We start from the raw sequence: 12,500 nt of genomic DNA on the forward strand, positions 1-12,500 counted from the left end.
ATTCTGCAGATTAAACTTTAATAAATCAAGATTAAGTCTACGGGAATATGTCGCCAATCTTCAACCTTCGCTCAGGACTATTGTTGTCATAAGGGAAAATAAAACTAAGAAGATTAAATCTTACCAGCCTCCTACCTGCTACTTTTAGTTAGTTAGACGTTTTGATGTGTACTGACCACTTACTTTCATGGTGGAACGAGAACATGTATCAAAGGGGCCGTTCGCTCATAAACTGATTATAACAGCAATAAGCCTGTCGTAAATGATAGTAGTGGGTATACCATAAATTTCAAATTATTTCTCGAATTTCATTCTCTCTCTCTTCTCTCTCACTCTCTCTCCTTTTCTCTCTCTCTCTCTCTCTCTATCTATCTATCTATCTCCGTCACTGATGAAAACGATCAAAAAGAAGAAATGAAAGAGAGAGAGAGAGAGAGAGAGAGAGAGAGAGAGAGAGAGAGAGAGAGAGAGAGAGAGAGAGAGAGAGAGAGAGAGAGAGAGAGAGAGAGAGACGAAGGCAACTGCATTATCACATTTTTTTTTCCCTTTTATTGCAGGTCCATATTGCAGTATCTTACCATTCCTGTATTTCTGGAAACTCGCCTGGCTGTTCACACCACTTCAGCGGTAATTAAAAGTGATCTCTCTTAGTCCAGTCTTTTTTCCTCCTCTCGCACGCTCTGCACGCTCTGCCCACGTGATTTGCAAATTATTCTCATATCCAAATAAGAGAACGTCGGACAATGTGGTTGTGGTGCGAGAGAGGGGGGAGGAGGATAGGGGAAGGTGGGAGAGGGAGAGGGAGAGGGAGAGGGAGAGGGAGAGGATGAGGGAGAGGGAGAGGGAGAGGGAAAGGAAGAGAGAGAGAGAGAGAGAGAGAGAGAGAGAGAGAGAGAGAGAGAGAGAGAGAGAGAGAGAGAGAGAGAGAGGGAGAGAGGGGGGGAGTAAGGGGAGGAGGGAGCGGGAGGGAGAGAGAGGGAGAGAGGGGGGGAGTAAGGGGAGGAGGGAGCGGGAGAGAAGGAGGGAGAGAGAAAGAGAGGGAGAGGGGGGAAGGGATAAGGAGGGAAGAAGGGAGGGACGGAGGGAGGGAGAGAAACAGAGAGAAAACAAAATAAAGAGTGAAAGAGAATTTGAGGTGACGTATATAGAGTGTAGAAGTAAATAACAATTAAATAGAGACAGAACTACAGTCAGACAGAGAGATACAGGCAGAAAGAGAATAAGACCTAGATAGACAGAGAGAAAGCTAGTTAGACAAGAAAGCGAGAGAGAGAGCTGGCTGGGTCAGCGGTTAAACTCATTAAAAGACATATACAAGGTCAGACTATTATTTTTATAACAAAATGAGTTAACAGTAGATCTTTTCATACATTCGATGAATTAGTCATTTGTCAACTGTCTTTCTTTAATTTTGCATATAATGCGATGTTTACAATGTATAAAATGCCAATACAATAGAAAATCTAGATCCCTTGTCCGAGTAAACGTCAGTATATTTTTTTTTCTGGCTACTGACCTGAAAAAAAAATCTGGGAAAGTTTAAAGCCTTTGAATACATTCCCATTGCAAAAGTATTCTCGAATAGAGAAGAGAGAAAAAAAAAACAATTAAACTAACGATACTTTTGGAAATGCAGACTAGTCTAAACTTCGGACATTTCGCTCGTTGAAAGCTTGGGGACAGAATGAACCCCAAATGATTTCGGAGCTTCGAAACACCAGCGAGTTTAGGCCTTTCGGGGAAACGTAGGCGAAGCAGTACGAACTACTACTGTTTCCTAAAGGTCTTGGTGAGGAGAGCCAAAAACGCCAAGATCCGGTAGCCAACGATAAGGGCGATGAGGCAGAAGACGTTGACGGTGATGCTTCCGTTTTCGTAATGCAAGAAGGACAGAACTGCTTGGCCGTTGGGAAAACAGGTCTGGTTTGTGTTGCAGGGGATGGACTTGACGCCCTGCCACTGGTTCAGGAGGAGGGCCTCGTTCCCGTAGCTGAACCAGGAGAGGTACTTCAGCCACGTCAGGTAAATGGGGGTTGAGCTGTTGGCAAAGGAAAGGAGCGTGGATTTTATTATCATATTTTAAAAAATGAACAAGATAAACCTTATAAAGGGGAAAATAGCCAAACACGATAACCTTAACAAAAGAAAAAGAAAGAAAGGAAATTCTCATAAAGGAAAAATATAATAAAATAATCTTTATAAGAAAAAATAAAAACTGAACGAGATAATACTTATACAGAAAAAAAAGGAAAACATATTAACAAGATAATCCATAAGAAGAGAGTGACAAATATAAACCGAACAAGATATTGCACTCACCCGCTGTTCAAGAAGAATCCACCAAACAGCATAAGAGGAATGATAAGTGGCGCTGCAATTGCAAGGGCAACGCTCAGGTTCTTCGACATGCACGAAATCATGTAACCTGTTCAGAGAAAGAAAACGGTGCTGATAAAAGTCTTGTCGTTTAGGGATAACTTTGGAAAATGTCACTGTAATCTTTCTCGAAATAAGAAGGGGATCTTGTAGTACTGAGTGATAGAATGTTGCAACTTGGTAAAAATTAACGGTTATTTTAAGGACTGATTTGGTAAAATTATCTATCAGAGGCCCTTTTTTGTAGCATTTCCGAAACCCCTAACAATTTGATACACCTTGATACGTGTTTGTCCTTTACGCGCACGTTATTGGCAGCCGTTGAAACATCTCTTCAGTTTACATCAGGTTGTATGCCTCTACCTTGATACAATGTGATACACTCCGGCCAGCCAATCAGAGCACGATATTTATCAGATATATGTCACGTAATTTCAGATAGGGATATATATTTACATAATCACGAATCGAATCGTTTTTTTTTTTTTTTTTTTTTTTTTTTTTTTTTTTTTTTTTTGTGGAAAAGATAGATAAAATGTTTCTGTGCCTTTTTAGCCGTACATCAAATACATGCTCAAAAATATCAAATAAAAAATATGTATCTAGATTTGTTGATATAATTCAATCAATATGACAAGTAAATGCACGTGATCATTGGAATTATCCAGTGGTCTAATTCGGACACGGAGCTCATTCGCGATGTAAAGGCTTATGCAACTTCCACTTTCCATATAAAGAATTTTTTGACTGAATCTGAGAAATACATTTAAAGTTTTCACAGCCTTACGAAACGAAGAGTAGTGTGTATAAACATTATAAGTTGCAGAGTAATCAGGCACTTTTTCCCATTGTATTTGAAGCTTCCACTATGTTTTGCTTTTAATAGAAAATCATACCAGCCTATTAAATACCTTAATGGTTTTCTATTTACTTTTTTTTCACCCTCCCCCCCCCCCCCTCCCTCCTTCTCCTTTTAACTCACCGAAAGAAATCGCACTGTTAGCCACCAGAATAACGATGCCGGCAGAAATGAAGAAATTCACGTAATCATCAGTAAAGCCAACCATATGGTAAGCGATGGCCACAAAGGCGAAGGGATAGATGATGTGGAAGGGCATCTCGGCGATCATTTTGGACAGGAAGTAGACGTCTGTGCGATACATGCCGTTGAAATGCTCGCGGAGGAAGATCGGTAGTTGGGCGCAGAAGGTCTGGGGGTGAAGGCGTGCAAATGAATATGTATACGAGATAAAGATAATAATGGATGAAATACTTGTAATTGATAATAAAAAACTTTTAAGAAAAATCTATAAAATATAGTAAAAAGATACATATAGATAATATATACAATGATTAAAGAAGGAAATATATAATATATACAATGATTAAAGAGGGAAATATATAAAAGATAAAAGAAAAATTATTAAACTAAATGAAAAATATGAGATAATTAGATGAAAATTTATAAAATAAAATAAAAATAATTAAAGGAAAAAAAATAAAAATCGACTTCATAATGAAAATAAAATAAACCACCTCATCGCTATTAAATGGTAATACCATAAACACAATAGTAAAGCAATTCAAACCCAAAGACAAACTTACACTAACGACTCCAAAGACGTTCTGGAAAGTCATGTTGGTGAGGAGAAGGAAGAGGGCGCCGTTGATGTTGGTGATTCCCTCCTGCGTGAGTGTCTGGCCGAAGTAGATGATGCCGATGAGGAGTGCGATGGCCTGAGGGGGGAGAAAAGGGGGGGGGGGTGAGGCGTTTGCGTGAGTGTGAGTAATGGAGGGAGGGAGGGAAAGGTGTGTGTGTGTGAAAGAGAGAGAGTGTGTGATTGTGTGTGAGAGAGAGAGTGTGTGTGTGTGTGTTTGGGTGTGTGAAAGGGAGAGAGAGAGTATATGTGTGTGTGAAAGAGAGAAATAGTGTGTGTGTATGTTTGAGTGTGTGAAAGAGAGAGAGAGTGTGTGTATGTGTGAGAGAGACAGTGAGAGTATGTGAGTGTGTGAGGGAGAGAGAGAGTATCTGGATGTGATCGTGTCTGGGAGAGAGTGAGATTGACAGATGGTAAAAGAGAGAGAGTATGTGTGTGTATGAGAAAAAGACTGATAGAGAGAGAGAGAATGTGTGTGTATTAGTTTCTATGTGTGTGTGAATCTGTATTTACAGCTGTAACTTTGCGTACATTCGTGTTTGTATATGTAAGTATTTGTGAGTGAATGTTAACCTGGATATACTTTCCTGTAGTGTATCAGCAATGTATTGCTTCTGAATGTGTTCTCTATTTGCATCATAGGTTTAATATCTAGTTTTTGAGTGATGCATACTATTTACATTAATTGAATTCTACACAGAAAAGAAGAATAAAAGCAAGATCAACAATGAACCAATAACAACAACAACAATGACAATACACCCAACAAATCCCTTTTCCAACGACCTTACCAGACACCCCAAACAAGGTCAGCAATTCCAGAACAGCTCTTACCATGACCTGAGCGAAGCGGACTTTGATCAGCATGGGTTCCCTGATGACCTCCAGCCATGACCTCCACAGCACACTTCGGAACTGCTTGAGCCACGATGCCTTGTAAGGAGATTTCCTGACTTCAATGTCTGCCAGGCTGCTGTAGCCGTTTGCCTGTCGGGTAATTAGTATAGGTAGTGATAACGTATGAGGATTGGTATTCCTGTGAGGCAGTGTTAGTGTGTGAGGATTTCAGTATCATTGTAGGAGGATTAGTATCGGCACCGTCAGTGTATGAGGATTTCAGTATCAGTGTGTGACGATTCGTATGCTGTAAACATTGTAAATAATAGGAGTGGTTTTAGATTTTTTTTCGACGTACATATCCATTTCAACTTTTATGGAACCATATAATCTTGTAAACTTATCTAAAGTAGAATATATAATGTTAATAATGATAATGAAAATCCCATTTGGAATGGAATTGTATATTTAGGAAAAAATATTAATTGTATTAACGATATAAAAAAACATATTAACGGTATTAGCTTCCAACAGTAGAGAAAATATAATAAATAAATCAAACAATTATAAAACGCTGTATATAGATCACATGTGGATAACACACTTATATAACGATAATGCACATACAGTATGAATAAAACCATCCAGATTATACGAAATGATCAGAATGCAATATCAACACAAAGGAAGAAGCAAAGCAATATTTTCTAAACTAGAGTAAAACCAACAGACCATGTAATGGAAATGTGACTCATTAAATTAAACTATTCTCGTCTTTTACATTCTCCGTAAACCTGTTTTGGCAAAAGAGAACGTATCAATGCGGCCAAGGAGTCTTCTTAACGAAAGTTCCGTTGCGTGTAAATGTCCAGTCCAGTCCTGCCTTGCAGTCTTAGTGACATTTTGTAGCCTGCTGCAGTGCGCATACCCATCCTGTTTGCTCTCATAACCGAACATCAAGTCTAAAAACCTATATGAATATATATATATATATATATATATATATATATAAACACACACACACACACACACACACACACACACACACACACACACACATATATATATATATATATATATATAGATAGATAGATAGATATATAGATACACATATATACACATATACATATATATCTCTTTTATGTGCTTTATATCTATATATAATTTCGCATATCATTTATATTTATATATGCTTTCTCATATTACTTATATCTATATATACTTTTTGAATATTATTTATATCTATATATACTTTTGCATACCATCTACATCAATATAAACTCATACACTCCTTTACGTCTCTCGTGCATACAGAAGAACACAAATCCTAACCAACAACGAGATTAAAAAGCTCAATAAACCATGTTAAAGCTCAGTCCTCGGCCTGTGCCTGACGAGGAGCCTACTGTGACGCGAACCGCCACCGCCTAGCGTTTTCCGCTTCCTGTGACTCCATATCTACGTGTCTCTGCGGCCCCTTAATCGCCCTCGTAATCGGAGTCGCACTCGACCCCGTCACTCACATCCGAGTCCTTCGAGTTCTCAAGGACGGCCTTGTCAATGCTGATGCCCTCCTCGGATTTGGAGAACTCCTCGCAGATCATGGCGATGGCCTTCCGGCAGCTGTCCTCCTTGCCCGGCTGGATGGCCAGCGTCGAGATGAAGAAGTCGGCCGGATTGTAGTTGGGCGGACACGGCAGCCCGATCCTGCGGGGAGGAGGAGGTTCGTCTGGGTGCTTAGGGTAGATAGGAGGGTCTACGCGTACACAGGCATATAAACAACAATGACGCACAGATACATACAACTTAGATGCACACATATCAGCCTATAGTCCTAGCTCTCTTCCCCTTTGCCACAGCAGCCTTTGCTCATCAACCTCACCTGTTAAAGAACTGGTAGGCGGCGTCGACCTCGCCCAGGTAAGCGGCGCGCCCCTCGGCCATGAGGAGGACGCGGTCGAACATGGCGTAGACCTCGGAGCTGGGCTGGTGGATGGTGGAGATGATGGTCTTGCCCCGCTCGGCCATGTTCTTCATGACGGCCACCACGTTCTGGGCCATGAAGGAGTCCAGGCCGGAGGTGGGCTCGTCGCAGAACATGAGAGGTGGGTTCGTCAGCACCTAGGCGAGAGAGAGAGAGAGAGAAGGAAGATGGTCAAGATAGAACAGGACGAAGGATACGCTCACCAGAACTTCACTTCTACGAATTATGACGTTGTATTTCTCACGATGAAATGCACCTGGTATTTTAGAATGAATTAACACCCCATCTAAATAAGTCGGTCAAAGCCAGTAGACAAACCAGAAGACAACAGTAGAATAACCATTCCATTTTTTCCTCAACTACATGTTTGTTTAGAATACTTACTTCGAAGCGCCGTCTAGCCGAGACAAAATAATCCCCTTGCCCTTCTCTTCACTGCAATGTCCACGCTGTTGCCGTCGTTGTCCCCGCCACTGATCTTATTACCCTTTTCATTTTTGTCTCTTTCTGCTTCCTTCCTTTCCTTTCATTCCCTCTCCTGATTATCATCTCTTTTTCCTTCTTTCTTTCTTTCTTTCCCTTCATTCGTTGTTCTGTTTATTATCTCTTTTTACTTCCTTTCTCTCCTTTCATTCCCTCTCATATCTATTACCTCTCTTGCCTTCCCTTCTTCCCATTCATTCCCTCTCCTGTTTATCACCCCTTTTCACTCCCTCCCTTCCCTTTTATTCCCTCTCCTATTTACCATCTCTTCTTACTTCCCTTCTTCCCTTTCATTCCCTCTCCTGTTTATCACCCCTTTTCACTCCCCTCCCTTCCCTTTTATTCCCTCTCCTATTTACCATCTCTTCTTACTTCCCTTCTTCCCTTTCATTCCCTCTCCTGTTTATCACCCCTTTTCACTCCCCTCCCTTCCCTTTCATTCCCTCTCCTATTTACCATCTCTTCTTACTTCCCTTCTTCCCTTCCTCCCCCTTCCTTCCCCATTCTCTATCATCTCCGAACTCCTCTCACCTCACAAGCGAAGGCAAGTCGCTTCATCTCTCCCCCAGAAATCCCCTTGATTCTGCCCGGGACGCCGATCTTCGTGTCGGCACACTTCATCAGGCCAAGCTGCGGGAGAGAAACGTAAGGAGGAGTAAACATGAGGGAGGATAAAGGTAAGGAGTAAAGATGAGGAAAGAGAAAGATGAGGAGGAGTAAACATGAGGAATGATAAAGGTAAGGAGGAGTAGCGATAAAGAAAGATAAAGATGAGGAGGAGTAAAGATAATGGAAGGTAATGATAAGGAGGAGTAAAGATAATGGAAGATAAAGATAAGTAGAAATAAAGATAAAGATAGATAAAGGTAATGAACGATAATGAGATAAAGAAATAAAGAAAGAGATGAATAAATAAAGAAAGAGATATAGAAAGAAAGAAAGAGATAAATAAATAAAGAAAGAGATAAAGCCAAAGAAAGAAGGATAAATATAAAGAAAGAAAGAAAGATAGAGAAAGAGAAACAATAAATGAAGATAAAGAGAAAGATTAAGATAAAAAAAAATATATAATTTACAGAAATGAACAGAAGTAGACAATTCACATTTTCACACAGACTGTAAATACAGAATATGAATATATATATATAACAAGAAAATGAAGAACATTAGTGATATCATCATTATTTTGCAACACTGCATCTCTACAATAAGCGGTCTGGAGGTGTCCGTTTATAAGGAATTTTGACTGACAAATTATTTATTTCTTAATATTTTTTTAATATTATTTACATATTATATTTTATACATTATATTATTGATTATATTATATATTATATTATTGATTATGTTATATATATTATATTATTGATTATATTATATATATTATATTATATTCAGTAGGATGAGCTGATAAGTGTTGGTTATGGTTTTAAATGTAAATTTCTCTATGTCAGTGGAATCGTTGAAAAAGAGTCTTCATTGCTTTTGTGAATGTCAAAATCGATCTTCACATGTGTGATTTATAGATACTAAAGTCTTCACAGTTTCTCACTAGAGTAATTTTATCTTGTAGACGACACAGATACATCTTCCGGTCTTCATAACAGAAATTCCGATGTTTTGACTCTAGAATTCCAAGTGCGAGAGATCCAGTTGAGATAGAAATTACATTTGTTTATGCTCATGAATTATGAATTGTATTTATTATCATCCGTCATTTAGAAACCTTATCGCGCCTGCGTATTCGCGCTCTTTCGTGAGATGTCAAAACCACGTACCTCACTGATGACTTCATCCACGCGGGACATTCGCTGGTCGTACGTCAGGTGGCGGTCCATTCGCAGCATGGCCTGGAACAGCAGGTGCGATGAATTGGGAATGTATGTATGCGTATGTAATATTTATGCGAGCACACACACACACACACACACACACACACACACACACACCACACACACACACACATACATACACGAAAAGTTCATATAAAGCAACTCGTATCTGTAACGCATTATCAGTCAGCCTAGCGAGAAGACGAGGCGCCCTCACCTGGAACACCAGCTGCTCCCTGACGGTGAGCATGCCGATGAAGAGGTCGTCCTGCTGCACGTAGGCGGAGCGGCTGGTGAGGGAGTCGGGGTCCACTCGGTGGCCGTTGACGAAGAGGTCGCCGACGATGCGCAGCTTGTCGTTGTTGCGGTGTGTGAGAACGTTGAGCAGCGTCGTCTTGCCCGCGCCCGACGCCCCCATGATCGCCAGCAGCTCGCCGGGACGACAGATGCCCGTCACTGCAGGAGTGGAGAGAGGAGGGTAAGCGGCACTGCCCGAAGGGAAAGAGGGGAAGTATTATCGTCCTCACATGACAGGAGAGAGGACGGTTAAGCGTCACTGCACAAAATTAACAAGAAGTCCACAGATATACATGCTTATTAAAAAAAAACTAAATAAATCAATCACTGGGGTCAATGCTGAGTAGGAAGGATTGCCACATCTGCATTTCTTTTTCAGTCATGAGGGTTCCTCTTGGTAAGGCATGTCTAAGGCAAATCTTTGCTCCTCCATCCAGGGTTGTATCTAGAGGACACACATGGATGGGCGGGATCATTCTCAGGGAGTCAAGAGCAAGTGTCTGCATTGCTTCAGTTGATGGTCCTGGGTCGTGCGAGTAACAAGTCTTACACCGATGTCACGGTGCAGTTGTTGGCTGGGCACCACGCTCTATGATCTGGCACAAGGCACAGATGAGACTCCAAGGCACAAGATCTAAGTTTCGCCGCCAAATAGCAAAACCATTAATGTAAGGGCCTTGGAATCACGTGGATTAGTCCTACATAGGTTCTAGCATCTCAGAATGACCTTGTTGAGCGAATTCATTGTCCCTGGCACCAGGACAATCCATCCATTGTCTTCCTTCTTACAGCACAGTTATGAACTCCACTATCAAGTTATCAAAAGCACTATGTGACTTCGATGACCCCACCGCAAAAAAATCACCAGTTCTCCTAGCAGACTTTTAAAGTCCTGGATCTTGGTACTGGTCTGAGAGGCCTCTAGACTCAAGGGCTTTGCCTCAGTGCTATTTGCTTTGAGAGTTGCCACTTGGATCTCCAAAAATAAGATGGCAAAATCATAAGCAAAGGCAGGGTCGATGACTTTCACATTTCCTAGTGTTGCTCTGCACTGATTCAGGATGATAGCTGTACCTTCAATTCAGTCCAACAAGCGTTGAAAAACATTGGTGCAAGGTGATAGCCTTGTCTCCTTCCTGAATTCACAGGGAAGAAGATAGACACCACACTTTTCAGCACCTTCAGTATTAGTATACAGGACAGCATGCAGCCCGTAAGCCATGGATGCAGCATCAGACCTCAGTAAAGACCAGTTCCTTTGCCACCCTTCTGCCCGCCACTCAGCATCTACAGGGTGTGCCTGTAGGTCTCATGGGGAAGAACTGCCTCCTCAAAGTCAGAGGGAATGGAAGCTGTTATGAAGCCAGTGTGTGTCCACATGCTGATGGGACACGGCTCGAAGACCTCCTGCTGCTCCTGTCGATCCTCTATACTATAGCCTAGGGCGATATTTAGTTTCCTCGGAAGGCCATTTACTGGCTAGGGAGGCTTGTAAAGTGGCAGCTATAAGCGAGGAAGCATGCAATCACCGAACAATAAACTAAACTAACCATACCATCACTTCAAATTACATAAATATTTTAGAAGTATTGTCTTAGATGACAGGCACTAACATTCCACAATTCTGATAACTGTTGATAATATAAGACCAACTATTCCCTAATTACCGACTACCAACCAACCAACAAAATCAACACTCAAACCTAAAAAAAAACAAAAAAACTCATCACCATCACGAACCATCTTTAAGAATGTGTTTCTCGCTGGACTCCTGCTTTTTCCTGCTGAAGAGCGACCTGCTGGTCCTCGCCCTCGGGTTGCTGTAGACGTTGACGTTGTGCCAGGAGTACGTGATCTGGTCCTCGTCCCCCACGGCCACCGAGGAATCGCTGCCACTCTGGAAGGGAGAGCAGAAGGAGGAGGTTAGGTCGAGGGTGAGAAAGGTAGTGAGGGAGATGGGATGCAAGGGAGGTGGGAAAAGGATGGGATGAGAGAGAATGGGAAAGGGAGGGGAAGAAGGAGGGAGAGAGAGAGAGAGAGAGAGAGATGGAAGGAGGGCAGGAGAGAGACAGAAACAGAGAGAGGAGGGGAAGAGAGAGAGAGAGAGAGAGAGAGAGAGAGAGAGAGAGAGAGAGAGAGAGAGAGAGAGAGAGAGAGAGAATGAGAAGAGAGAGAGAGAGAGAGAGAGAGAGAGAGAGAGAGAGAGAGAGAGAGAGGAGAGAGAGAAGAGATAGAAGGGAGAAAAGAGAGAGAGAGGAGGGAGAAAGAAGAAGGGATGGGAGAGAGGGAGAGAGAAAGAGAAAGAGAAGAGAGAGAAGAAGGGAGGAGAAATGAAAAGAGAAGAGAGGAGAGAGAGAGAGAGAGAGAGAGATAAGAAGATAGAGAGAGAGGAAGAGAGAGAGAGAGAAGAGAAGAGAGAGGGTAGCAGGAAAGAGAAGAGAGGGGGAAAGGAGAAAAGAGGAGAGATAGGGTGGGGGAAGGAGGGGAGTTATCAGAAACAGAGAGCGGGGGAAAGAGATGAGGAGAAAGAGGAGGAAAATGGAGAGGAGAAGAGAGAAGAGGAAGAGAGGGAGAGAGAGAGAGAGGGAGGAGAGAGAAGAGAGAGAAGAAAGGGAGGGGGGCCCCGGGGGGAAAAGAGAGAGGAGGAGAGAGGTTGGGGGAGGGAAAGGAGAGAAGAATAAGAGACGAGAGAGAAGTTTGGGAGGAGAGGGAGAGTGAGGAGAGGGGTGAGGTGGAGAGGGGGGAAAAGAGAGGGGAGGAGGAGAGGTAGAAGGAATTGGGAGGACGAGAGAAGTGGAGAGAGAGAGGAGAGAGGGAGAGGATGAGAGAGAGGAGGAGAGAAGAGAGAGAGAGAGAGAAAGAGGAGAGGAAAGGAGAGAGAGGGAGGGAGGAGGGGGAGAGAGAGAGAGAAGGGAGAGAGAGAGAGGAGAGAGTGAGAGAGAAGAGAGGGAGAGGAGGAGGAGAGTTGAGAGATAGGAGTCGGGAGAGATGAGAGGGGGAGGAGGGGGGGGGGAAAAAAGGAGGAGGAGAGAG

At 42.3% G+C, this 12,500-nt stretch overlaps 1 protein-coding gene across 2 annotated transcripts in view; it reads right to left on the reverse strand.

The window, feature by feature from the left end:
* Nucleotides 1-1,314: 1,314 nt before the first annotated feature.
* Nucleotides 1,315-12,500, reverse strand: part of LOC125047085 (protein white-like) — an 82,041-nt gene continuing 70,855 nt past the window's right edge. For both annotated transcript variants that reach the window (XM_047645186.1, XM_047645187.1), the window contains exons 2-12: nucleotides 11,208-11,364; nucleotides 9,388-9,626; nucleotides 9,117-9,188; nucleotides 7,870-7,968; nucleotides 6,754-6,992; nucleotides 6,395-6,578; nucleotides 4,869-5,021; nucleotides 3,982-4,113; nucleotides 3,359-3,587; nucleotides 2,320-2,425; nucleotides 1,315-2,038 (exon numbers count right to left, since the gene is read on the reverse strand). In XM_047645186.1, the coding sequence (XP_047501142.1) occupies nucleotides 1,768-2,038; nucleotides 2,320-2,425; nucleotides 3,359-3,587; nucleotides 3,982-4,113; nucleotides 4,869-5,021; nucleotides 6,395-6,578; nucleotides 6,754-6,992; nucleotides 7,870-7,968; nucleotides 9,117-9,188; nucleotides 9,388-9,626; nucleotides 11,208-11,364 (1,881 nt within the window). In that variant the 3' untranslated portion in view covers nucleotides 1,315-1,767. The remainder of the gene's footprint in view (nucleotides 2,039-2,319; nucleotides 2,426-3,358; nucleotides 3,588-3,981; nucleotides 4,114-4,868; nucleotides 5,022-6,394; nucleotides 6,579-6,753; nucleotides 6,993-7,869; nucleotides 7,969-9,116; nucleotides 9,189-9,387; nucleotides 9,627-11,207; nucleotides 11,365-12,500) is intronic.

The sequence above is a fragment of the Penaeus chinensis genome, chromosome 40 (assembly GCF_019202785.1).
Source record: "Penaeus chinensis breed Huanghai No. 1 chromosome 40, ASM1920278v2, whole genome shotgun sequence".
Classification (NCBI taxonomy): domain Eukaryota; kingdom Metazoa; phylum Arthropoda; class Malacostraca; order Decapoda; family Penaeidae; genus Penaeus; species Penaeus chinensis.